The sequence below is a fragment of the Delphinapterus leucas genome, chromosome 1, assembly GCF_059928025.1.
Source record: "Delphinapterus leucas isolate spDelLeu-1000000601 "Yukka" chromosome 1, BTC_Dleu_Yukka2, whole genome shotgun sequence".
Classification (NCBI taxonomy): domain Eukaryota; kingdom Metazoa; phylum Chordata; class Mammalia; order Artiodactyla; family Monodontidae; genus Delphinapterus; species Delphinapterus leucas.
The window spans coordinates 6,302,605-6,315,340 of record NC_143129.1 but is presented as its reverse complement, the minus strand read 5'-3'; the positions used below and the strand labels follow the sequence as shown (position 1 = coordinate 6,315,340).

The 12,736-nt window shown below is 44.4% G+C and overlaps 1 protein-coding gene across 5 annotated transcripts in view; it reads right to left on the bottom strand.

Annotated features, from left to right (window-relative positions):
• The window catches only part of KDM5B (lysine demethylase 5B), a 75,600-nt gene extending 63,412 nt beyond the window's left edge, over positions 1-12,188 (bottom strand). For 3 of the 5 annotated variants that reach the window (XM_022561962.3, XM_089902895.1, XM_089902939.1), the window contains exon 1: positions 11,845-12,187. In XM_022561962.3, coding sequence (XP_022417670.1) covers positions 11,845-12,033 — 189 coding nt within the window. In that variant the 5' untranslated portion in view covers positions 12,034-12,187. Of the gene's footprint in view, positions 1-11,844 lie in introns of all 5 variants that reach the window. The other 2 variants (XM_089902848.1, XM_089902809.1) reach the window with 1 other exon arrangement.
• Positions 12,189-12,736: the final 548 nt, after the last annotated feature.

The following is a 12,736-nucleotide window of genomic DNA, read 5'->3' as shown; positions in this document are numbered from 1 at the left end:
AAAAAAACAAACGAAAAAGAAACAAATAGTAAGCCATACATTTCACTAAAAGCAAGTATTTAACAGCTCTTCAGTCCTGCTGCAATTAAGATATATTAACTATACGTCTAGCAATAAAAGTGGAAATAATTTGATCCCTAATAGCCATATCTGAAGTAAAAGACTGAAGCTTGAACCTGAACTGGAATTGCTAGGAAGCTGCTCTGTTTATCCCACCGCCGATCATCTAATATTTACACAAGGACAACCTGATAGTCTATTCAGTATACTCTAATTCTGACCATGCTTCAAGGCTAGATCTCCTGTATGAAAGATAAAAGGGTGTACTATTACACAGGCAAGCTCAATTTAGGATGGTAGATAAATAAATCTCATGTCCAAAACTCTTAAAATAAATTTATAATGTATCTCAGTGTTACTGTTTTAGAGAGAGCACTATCTTATTTCTTTCACATTTATTGCCACATTTAATAATCAATTTGGGGAATCCCCTGGAGGTCCAGTGGTTAGGACTCTGTGCTTTCATTGCCAGGGCCCAGGTTCAATCCCTGGTGGGGGAACTAAGATCCTGCAAGCCATGCGGCACGGCCAAAAATAATAATAATCGATTTGATTTAAAAGATGACCCACTTTAACCTAAAATATGAGGAAGTTCCAGCCTGATAAAACTGGTCCTCATTTGAATGGCTGCCTGGTATCAATGGGACACACTATAAAAACTCTTCTATTACCTACTTTCCCAGATTTTAAATAGAGGATTTTACAGCTGTGTCTACAGTTGAGACTTAAGAAAATCATCACCAAGAAGTCATGTAAGTCTGAAATACAGGCTCAACAAACCAGCTTTTTTCTCTCCTTGGCTTCCCTGCACATTTCCTGCGGCCTCCAACTAGATCCTCTTTATTCCTTAAATGTTGGTGTTTCTGCGAGTTCTCATGACCCTCACTCTCATTCCACACTCCTATTTCCTCCCTAACCCAATGCTTTCCCAGATGCCCCCAGGCAGCCCCCTCTCCCCATACTCCACCCACCTCCATATTCCCCCAACCCTATTATCTTCAACCATTCTATATGCAGTTTCCATTACTTGCACACATCCTACTATATAATCTAATTACTGATCTTTCTCACCAGCAGACTATGAGTTCCTTTAAGTCAAAGTTGTAAACTGCAGAACCTTAACACAATTCCTGGCACTTACTGACATATCAATAAATGTACTGAATTGAACCCATAACCAACCCCAAGGACCCAATCCATTTCTTCATTCACCAGAGCTGACGGAAAGGATTCCTTAGTTTTTTGTAGTGGAGCTGAGAATTTCTATTAATTCAAAGTCAACAGGTAAGAAAATTCCTTATATTAACAGCTGCCTAAACCTCATCAGGGAATTACCTAAACTAGTAGTTCTCAAACCTAGCTGAGCTTTCCAACGGCCAGAGGAGCTTCTTCCATATTCTTCCAATTGAAGCTAAGTGGTCACTGAAATTGATGAGCCAGGAGTTTCCACACAAATGAGCCAACCAACCAAAAGTATATGGAATGGCCAAGCTCATACACATTGTTAAGTTAAAAAATAAGGGCACACGGTTTACTTAAAATTTTATAATTACATTTTACAGGCAACTATAACAGACAAAACAAAATGGTACTGTACTTTGTTATCACATAAGGGCAGCTTTCTAGTACTGATTTTCCTTCAGTGCGTTAGGATAACCAGAAAGAAGCAAAGGAAGATCACACTCTCCTTCCCAAAAAGCCCAGCTAATTTCTGGGATCTACGAAAGGAGCCACTGCCCACCACATATTAGAAAGAAGAACACTGAACTTTATCTATAAAATTGTCCTTGGAATTCACTGGCAGTCCAGTGGTTAGGACTCGGTGCTTTCAATGCCATGGGTCCGGGTTCAGTTCAGCCCCTGGTTGGGAAACTAAGATCCTGCAAGCCGCACAGCACAGGGGGGAAAAAAAAATCCTACCTTAGCAGCAAGAACTAAGTTAACAAAAGGGAAAAGGGAACCCTGCTACGCTGCTGGTAGGAATGTAAATTGGTGCAGCCACTATGGAGAACAGTATGGACGTTCCTTAAAAACTAAAAACAGAGTTACCATAGGATCCAGCAATCCCACTCCTGGGCCTGTATCTGGAGAAAACCACACTTTGAAAAGCTACATGCACCCCAATGTTCATAGCAGCACTATTAACAACCGCCAAGACACGGAAGCAACCTAAGTGTCCATCAACAGATGAATGGATAAAGATGTGGTACATATATACAATGATTATGCAGCCATAAAAAAGAATGAAATGATGCCATTTGCAGCAACATGGATGGACCTAGAAATTATCATACTGAGTGAAGTAAATCAAAGACAAATATATGATATCAGTTATATGTGAAATCTAAAAGATAACAGCAATGAATCTATGTACAACACAGAAACAGACTCACAGACAGAGAAAATAAACTTAGGGGTACCAAGGGGGAAAGGGAGGGTCGGGGAGGGATAAATTAGGAGTATGAGATCAACAGATAGAAACTACTATACATAGAATAGATAAGCAACAAGGGTTTACTGCATAACACAGGGAGCAATATTCAATAGCTTGCAATAACCTATAATGGAAAATTATATGAAAAAGCATATATATAACTGAACTACTTTGCTGTACACCTGAAACTAACACAATACTGTAAATCAACTACACTTCAATTTAAAAAAAAAGAATAAAAAGATTCATAATTTTCCATCTGCCGTCTCATGTAATCCCAATTTCATGTGGATATAGGCAATATAAATAATGGTTAAGAGTACTGTGTGGGCTCATATCAGGCTCCTCCACTTAGTAGTCAGGTGACCTTGAGCATGTTTACTTACCTCTTTATGCCTCATCATGTAAAGCAGGGCCAGAATTATCCTCATTTTAAAAGGCAGGTTAGGGCTTCCCTGGTGGCGCAGTGGTTAAGAATCTGCCTGCCAATGCAGTGGGCACAGGTTCGAGCCCTGGTCTGGAAGATACCACATGCCACGGAGCACTAAGCCTGTGTGCCACAACTACTGAGCCGGCACTCTAGAGCCCGTGAGCCACAACTACTGAGCCCACATGCCACAGCTACTGAAGCCCACGCGCCTAGAGCCCGTGCTCTGCAACAAGAGAAGCCACCAAAATGAGAAGCCTGCACACGTAAGAGTAGCCATGCTCGCCGCAACCAGAGAAAGCCCACGCACAGCACAAGGCAGCCAAAAATAAATAAATAAATAAATATATTAAAACAAACAAAAAAAGGCAGATTAATGGAATAAAACCTTGAAAATCCAACCTCAAGGCTGGAAGCTCAAGGATAACATGAAGATAATGGAACACACATCAGAAGCCAAATGTTTGGATTCCTGCTCCACGATTTTTCCATGAAATCCCTATTCTCTGCAAGTTTTCATGTCCTAGCTAGCTAATACCAACCGCCAAAAACAAATTACCTTGGATCCTAAATCAAATTTTAAACCCTGTTCCCCTCAAAAAAAAAAATCTGATGAGCAATTATCTATTAACATAAGTCAAGGATGTATTTTACACTTGGAAGACAGGAAAAGCCACAAGGTTAGCAGTGGAAAAAAAAGGTACTTATAGAAAGGAACCCAGGAGAATGGGCTGCCATTAAGTACAATCTTTAAAAACCCCAAACTCACACCCTACACAAACCCCCGAAGCCAGCCTTCCGCTGGAAAATCTGGTGGCTGTTCTCAATTTGTCCAAAATATTGCATAAGAGCCTCTCTGGGAGAGGAAAAAGCTTGGAATATCTGGAATTTTACAAAATGGAGGTTATAGTCCCAAAATTCTTTCTAGACCTTGCTCATCTCCATGGCCTCACCCCCTGTCCCACAACTAAAAAGACACCAGTGTACAAATCCTAAGAGATCCTCACTCTCCCCGTCCAAGTTAAAGCCTGGCAAGGGTGACATGTTCCCATCTGGTTTAAATATCACCAAATGATGAGTTGGTACAACCGCACAGAAAATTGGGAGGATCTTGCCTTAAAGACCTTGACATTATGTGGTTTTGACAGGATCTGTCCTTTGTCTCTGGAGTTAGCAGTGGAGTAGATGGCCATGTTCAGGTATCTGTACGCCTCATAGGAACACATGCTTAACAAAAGCTTCAGCCAACTACTAAAAACACACTCAGTTAAGTTTAAACTTAGTTCTCTAACACTACAATCTGATCAAGCTCTGAGGTGGCAAGAATTAATGTAGGAATGCACAAAAATCTGCCTAGGGCCACACAAGGAACATAGCTGGGAAGAGAAGCTCAGCCTAGCTACATGCTCACAATTAAACAAACACTTTCAACATTTAAAGATTCTAAAACTTTGTATGTACACCACTAGACAGTGTTTTAACACATGCAGAAAACCGTATTGAGTGAATTGCTTGATTCAAGACAAAAACAAAAAAGCCACACAGTAGAAATACAATATATACGGGTCCACCTAAGAAGCAATGTTATGAGATCCCATAACATATTTGAACAAAAAAACACGGTGGGGCTTCCCTGGTGGTGCAGTGGTTGAGAGTCCGCCTGCCGATGCAGGGGACACAGGGTCGTGCCCCGGTCCGGGAAGATCCCACATGCCGCGGAGCGGCTGGGCCCATGAGCCATGGCTGCTGAGCCTGCGCGTCTGGAGCCTGTGCTCTGCAACGGGAGAGGCCACAGCCGAGAGAGGCCTGCGTACCGCAAAAAAAAAACCACGGTGAATCGAAATCTGTATGATCATATAGAAACTCTAATTAGATTTAAAAAAAAAAAAGTCTGCCTACTTCTGAGTAAAAAAATAAAATATTATCGGGCTCTGTCCTGAAGACCAAAATAAACCTTTTCCCTGACACCTCTTCTACTTTTCTCCTCACTTTACAAGCAACTTATTAAAGACTCAATCTACTAACCCTTCAGGCAAGAATTGGGACTATTTAAATTATGTTACACAAAATATAATGCTCTCCATCTGCAGGGCTTCCACAGCATCACAGCCTTCCCACACTAGGGGAAATTAAATAATTTTAAACACTTCTTAAAACAAAGCTTACCAACCTCCTGCCTGTATAACACACATACACTGCAAAATTTCTGAAGTAATTTATAACAGCTCTACCTGAAAAAACTTTTTTATTTCAACTAATTTAAAAGAACATCCAGGTACAGAAAAGCTTCATCTTAACCAACAGAAGAATTTACACTTTGTATATTCTAGTTTTGATGTTGGGCTTTTGACTTTTCAAGTTTCACTTTTAAAAATCCCTTCGCTGTAGGAGAAGTGAGGGATATGTATTTGGCACTAACCCTCGTCTCTCTAAATCTGTCCCCAGACCCTTCTTAGCAGCGAGCAAGTAAAAGCTTTGGAATTTAAGCTCCTTACAATCCATCAATTAATCTGGACAACAGCTCTAAGTCAGTGTCAGATCTCCTTATAGCAGATAAGAAGGCATACACCGGAAAAAAATAACTTTGTCCAAGGTCATGACGGTATTAGATTCAAGACTCTACCCACTCATTTAAAAAAATTTAGAAACACTGACTCCTTCTTTTACGTAGTAGAAAAAATAAAAATCCACATACACCCCCCCTTGATAAAGCTTATTTTTATCCCTGCAAAATATTTCTTAAAATTTACATCAGTTGTAAAATAACATTTCCAAGTGAAAGGGAATCAACAAGTTTTAAAAAAAGCTGTTTATTATGTCACCTTCTGCCTAGTGATGTTTAACTTAGTTCCTGAAAAATGAAGTTATTATTTTGGGGAGGAGAGTGCTTAGACGTTAAGGGGTTATTTACAGAAAATATTTTTCAATGGCTTGACTTTTAAATCACTTCTTTTGAACATCTGAGGCTACCTAAATGTTCATCAGCAATTCTGCTGAAACAGGAACTGCATCATCGAGGCTGGAAGTGGAACCACCATCTTCACAGTAAAGTGAACCTAATGACATCCTGACCAGCCACTCATTAGACCCTTTGACTCTCATTTCCTTCAAACTCCTTTTCCAGAAGGGACTTCGTTCTACTTCTTGGTCACCCCCGACTCCCAGCTCTATGCTGCTGAGATGACGTCAGACAGGAAAATGGACCAAGGGCAGAACAGGGAATGACGGGCACCACCTCCAACCACCACCTCTGACCACCATGCCTCTGCATCCAGGAGCTGGCCTGACAGCGGTCAGGTTCCCACACAGGCTCCAACAAACGTGTCACAAAGCAACAAAGGCCCTGGAAAGACTGAGAAATCCAATCCCCATCCTGATTAGGCAAAGAGTGGCCATCTCTCACTAAAGGCTAGAAACCTCATTCCTAATTGCCCAAATCTCACTCACCCTGAATAAGACAAAAGCTAAGCCAAGTTGTTCTCTACACCTGAGGTCACTAGTTTGCTCTCAATTCCAACACTGCTGCTCTGCTTTCCGCCCTCTTACACCCAGGAAAATACGTAAAGGGACTATATTCTCTACACTTTTGTGTATGCTTGAATTATTTTCATAATTTAAAAAATGTCATTTATACCCTGGAAATGAAGGCTCTAGCAGAGCAAAGTAACTGGTCTTAAGTCCAGAAAGAAAACTTAAATGATTAAAAGAAATAAAACAGAGGAACAGATGGGATGACTCTAGGCCATGTCCAAAGGCATATGACAATAATGCTTTAAGAGGAATGGTCTACAATTAAAATTCTGAATGTTAAAAAAAAAATTTTAAAAGACAAGAATACATTTAGTCAAATTCTTCCATCTTACAGTTATGAAACAGAAATGTCCCACTGCCCTAGAGGCGGCTTCTCCCCATTAGTCTTCATAAACTTGGAGGTTGAAAAAGCAAAGTCACCACTGAACTCATCTAATATTTAATGACAGAAAAAGCATTTTTAGAAGAATTTGTTTTAGGTGTACAAAGGTAATGTCTCATTTTTCTCTTTAATCCCATGCTAGGACACAGCAGTTGATAAATACTTAAGAAACCCTTGTTAAGCTGCATACAATTCTCATGTCTTAGACAAGTTTCTCACAACTCAGATTTTAAAATCCAGTTATTAGTTTCTCACACCCTAAGCAACCGAAAGTAAATGAGAGTGGCCCAGTGACATGGCACGGACCCACTCACCCCAAAGAGACTCACTGGTGTGCTTCTGATGATTCCTCTTCAAGGGACCCAAACTTAGAACTTTCTGAAAGTATAGTCAGTCCTTCAGTTCCCAACATTTATTCCACATTATTAAAAAAAAATTTTTTTGAGACTGCAGTGATCTTCTACACATAAAACAGGTATATTAGCATAATCTCCAAAGAATATCTAATTCTCTTAGAAAGGAAAAATCACACCACCAGCTCAATGCAAGGACTGTACAATGAGGAAAGCAAGGTCTTTCCAGGTTACTGGTTTTTAAACCCATAGATGGCCTTTGCCAAGAGATACACAAGTAGGCTTCGTGGAACCTAAATCCAGGAACCTAATTAATCAGCACTTTCATTTGGGGGCATGAGGTCTCCCTCTATCCTTTTCTACAACCAAACTTTAATATGGCCCTATTAAAACAACGAGAGGTTACCAAAGCCTGCAAAAAGCTCCCATTTACAGCACATAAACCAGATTCCTTTTTGTTTTTATTTTAAATTGAATAGTTCACAATGATATTTTTGCCTTTCTAAAAGAAAATTCTCACTGGCAGATTTCTGTCTGCCTATATTAAAGTATTGTAATAAGCATCCTGAACTTTGTTATTGTCTCCCAAACTAAACAAATAAGTAAACGAGTTTACTACTGATCTGTCAATAGGAAATAAAAAAAATTAAGGACCTTAGAGACAAAGAATGAAACCGAGGGTTGATCATTTTCTCTAATTTTCCTTATCAGTGTCTCTCAATCATGAACTCAACACCCCAGCTTTAAATCAGAACATTTACTAAGACTCTTCGAAGGCAATTCTCTAGTCATTCTGCTCTTTAGAAAAGGTTTAGACTGCATGTTTAAAAACAAATCCTACAACCACAGGAAAGGAAACTTTTCCAGTGGGGGTGGGGATGTAAACCTAAAGCTGTCTCACATTTGCAGTATCACTCACATTCCATTCTAAGAGTCTATTATTAACTTGTTGATTAGTTCACTAAGAGTTACAGCTAGATGGATGTCTGTGAGTGTGACCAATCTTCCACTGGCAAAGTCAAACTTAGCCAATCACCCATTCAAAGGCTACAACAAATGAAGTTTGTTTTTACTTTAAGGCAGATGCATTTAAACTAAAACTGTAGGACTTAATCCAGCCTCCTACCAAGTGAGAAAAAAAAGTTCTTCTTTTGAGAGGTATAGTTCTAAATTTCTCTTTAAAAACTAGTTACAATTGGGTACAGGGTTTCTTTTGCGGGTGATAAACATGTTCTAACACTGTGATGATGGTTGTAAAACTCCATGAAAATACTAAAAACTACTGAATTGCACACTTTAAATTGATGAATTGTATGGTAAATATATTATGTCTGAACAAAACTGTTATTTTTAAAAAGTAATTATAAGTTCTTCCTTTGCTCAAGGATATTTCTATTGATAAGCTTTTCCCCCAAATATTAAAAGGTTTAAGGTGGCAAGGAATCACAGCTAGAGAAAAATTTCATGACACCAAAGAAACTGGAAAAACAACAGAGAGGATTAGGCCACAGTCAAGCAAACCTAACATTAGGGAGAATGATGGGCTGGAATGAGAGTAAAAGAGCTCTGTATCTCTGTATCACTCACACCTCCCCCCGTACAAAGAGAAGTATATTTAAGTTCCTTCATGTTCTAAGGGCGGAACCAACAGGCTCAATCAAAGACACTGACTGGATTAAGACACTGACTGGATTAGAACATTTGAAAGTTTTACACTTTGGCTATGAAGCCTAAGGGATCAAACTAATGACCACAGGAAGTTAAAGGTGAAAAATGTGTCTATTGTGCCATCTGGGGTTTGACTTAAATCTCTAATGTCTGGACACCTCCAGAGAAGAAATTTGTGGAATCTGCCTATCTATGGCCCAATGTTACATGTTTGAGAGCAACAGAGTAAATCACTGAAGCCATCAAATACATTCCTATCAAACTCGAGAGACTGAGAAAGTATTTACTGAGCAGCCCACTATTTCTCGCCTAATAGTTACACCCCTAAAATTAATCACCCGCAAATACCACAAAGTGACATAGAAAATTCGTCCTTAAAAAGAAATCTAAGTACATCAAGAAGGAAATGAAAATTTGCATCTAAAGGTAACAAACCAGAAGTCAGATTAATTGTAAATTGGAAAAAAAAAAAAAAAAGTCCAGGAAACAAGCCTAGTTATCCTACATACTTGATGTAATTTGAAAATAGGTTTGTTTACTACCCTCTTTAAACTTATAACTCAGGATCTGAATAACGTCTTCTTGATTTTATTACCTTTTATCATATTTATCTTACTATATTTTCATTAACAAATTACTGTGAACCTCAAGTTTCAGTAGCAAAGCAGTTTTAGGACCATCACTAAGAAGCAGCTATAAATTGAAGCTACGTTAAGTACCATTAATTAAAGATGCAAAGTTAAGGACAAAAGGAAATAGAAATGCTTTGTAATTCTTCCCCTTATCTCCAAGAAATAAAATACCAATAAACCCAATCCCCATTTTAATACAGTCACTTGTATTCCAAAAACTTAGTGGTAACAAATCATCTAGAAACACGGGCATTATATAGCTATCGCCATGGAAAATATTTCTTATCTCTTGGTTTGTTGTTGCTTTATTTCAACTATATGAAACCACTTGTTCACAGTTAGCGTTCTAAAAGAAAACGGTTTCTAAAACAAAGACTTGTTTACATCTCCATCTCTTAAGATCCCTTTGTTCCAACAAGACCCTTCTTCAAGAGCTACAACTTCTGGAAAGGTTTCCCTTTTTGCGGTTATATCAACTGGAAATACTCCCAAACTCTTTCCAATTGGCACAGGAGTTTGTTAAACAAAGGAGGAAGAAGCCTCCTCCACACAAAGGAGGTCTCCAAAACAGAGCACTGGTTATGTTTGTGGATTATTTATTTGTGCCTCTTTAATACCCTTCCTCGGCTGTAGTAAGTACCACTCTCAATACAAAATGGTGGCCATCACGTCTGTCTGACATTCAGAATGGGGAAAGGCAGTAAAATCACACATTTTGCAGAGCTTACCATTAATATTCTGGCCAAGATGCTGAGATGAGTAGCCAAACCTAACCAGAGCAACACTATCTTTCTAGGAAAAGAACCCGACAAAAGGAATAGGAAAAGAAAGTAGATAAAGGGTTTACCCCAGCCCTAGTGCACCACAATACCAACATGGAGGACAACTCCCCCCCAGGAACCGACTGCACACTTGGGCTACCGAGAACTTGCTCAAGTTGCCTAGTTTCAGAATGGACGCCCATGGATGCGAACGCGGACTATTCACAGTCCCCGTCCCTAACGCTGACACAAAGCTCCGCGGCTACCTGTCCATGCCGTATTCTTCCACAACTAAAACCCTGGCCCCAATCACCGCACAACTTCTGCAGGCCTCTGCGCTCCAACCGACACGCACTTCCCTTGAGCAACGACAATCAACCTTGTCTACTTCTTGAGAGAAAGGCATCTATTCTCAATCATCTCCCCCATCCTAACTGACCAGTTATTCCCGGAGACAGGTATTTCATCTCCATTTCAAACTAGTCCAAGAAAAACTCCAATATAGAGTCCGCATTTCAATTCGGGGGGAGGGGGGACTTGGGATCAGAGAGACTCAGTCGGGATCTCCCTCGACACAGCTCTCCAGGCTGAGCGGTTACGCACAGAACCCCTCAACTCCAACGTCATTACAAAGAACAAGCCTAAGAAAGAAAGGGGCGGGAGGGGGGGCTTCCTCCGAGGGAGCGGGGGCGGAGCGGGGAGAAGCTTCTCAAACTGTCGGAAAAGCAGTTAAACCTCCGGCCAACGGTCCCGGCCCATCCAACTGCTCAGGCCGCCTCGGCCGGTCCGAAAGGTGGGCACAGCCCAGGGGTCCGGAGTTTGCGGCCGGGGGCTGGGGGAGGGGAAGTGACGGGAGGGGAGGGGAGGGGAGGGAAGGGGGAGGGGAGGAAAGGAGGAGCGGAGGGGGCAGGGGCCGGCAGGGCTTCTCCGCCGACGTTGCAGCCGTTGGTGACCGTTTCGGGAACACCCACCCTCACGCCCACCCGGGCAGGAGGCTGCCCTGGGGCCTCCGCTCCGGGTCGGGACGCGGGGCGGCCTCCGCCTTCGGGGCTGACACCGCCCGCCGCGTGCAGCTCTCGGGGCGGGGGCCGGGGAGCCTCTGGGCGGCCGCCCCCCGAACCCCACGCTCACGCCCCCTCAGCACGTCCGCTCGGCCCGGCCCGCGGTGCCCCCGTCTGGCTCCGTCGCCCCGCCTAGTCCCCGGCCCGGGGGGCCCGCCAGGGGTCCGGGCCGGGGCGGGGGGTCCGGGGCCGGAGGGTGGGGCGCCAGGTGAAGCCGCCCGGGCCGCCGCCGCCTCCACACAAAGGACCAGGGGCTCCGCCGCCATATTGAAAACTTTCCTCCTCGCGACAACTCGCGGGGCGCGCACCCCGCACCCCCGGCGCCCCGCACCCGCCGCACCCGCGCCCGGGGGCCTCCGCGCCAGCCCGCCCTCCGCCCCGCGGGCTCCGGCGCACGGCCGCGACCCCGGTGCCGGTGGTGCTGCCGCCTCTCCGGCCGGATACGAACCCCGGCCGCGCTCCGTCCGCTGTCCCCTCGCCCCGCGCAGAGGCCCAGCCGCCCGCCGGCCGGCCGCGAGCCCCGCTCGAGACTCACCGGCGGCGGCCGCACCTTGCAGATCCCTGTCTGCTCGGCTATGGGCCGAATCTTGTGGATGAAGGCGAAAGGGTCGGCGAACTCCTCCCAGCTGGGCTCGAAGACCGGGCACTCGGGCGGCGGCAGGAACTCGCCCAGCGGGCCGGGGCCGCCGAGGGCCGGCGCGGGGCGCGGGCCAGGGGCCTCCATCCTCGCGGCGCCGCGGACGCGGCTGAGCGACGGTTCTTGGCCTCCTCCGGTTCCTTGGCCTTCCTCCTAATTCTTCTCCTTCTTCTTCTCCTCCTCTTCCTCCTCTTCTTCTCCTCCTCCTCCTCAGCCTCGGATCCGGTTCCTCAGACTCCGGCTCCTCCGACTCCGACACCGACCGACGACGCCGCGCCGCGCCAGCCACGCCGTGCGCCTCCGCCGCCACGGCGAGAAAAAGGAGTCCCACCCCACCCCCACCCGGCCCGTGCTGAGCGCCCGCCCCCGGGCCGGGCGGGGCGGCCCCCGGGGGACGGAGCTCGTCCTCACGGTCCAGCCCAGCCGGCAGCCACTGACCACTGACTACGTGCCAGAGCCCCTTCCCTCCCTCGGGAAGTTACGGGTCTGAGGGAAAAGCCGGGCCCACGGGTGTACGCTCCGTCCCGTCCCGCCCCGTGGGAAGCGCCGTGGTGGAAGTGCAAGGACACCTGGTCAGACCCCGAGGGGCGCAGGGTGTTGGGGACGGAGGAGGCTTTTCCAGGTAGAGGGAAGAGCTTGAACGTGACAACAGCCTGTAGGTGAGAAAACAACAGTTAGGAGGATAATAAACTAACACTCTGATCACTTCATCTCCTAGGCCCTGTGCCACGTGCTTTCATGGTTAATCTTTAATATACACAGCAACCCTACGAGGCAGGCACTCGTTTCC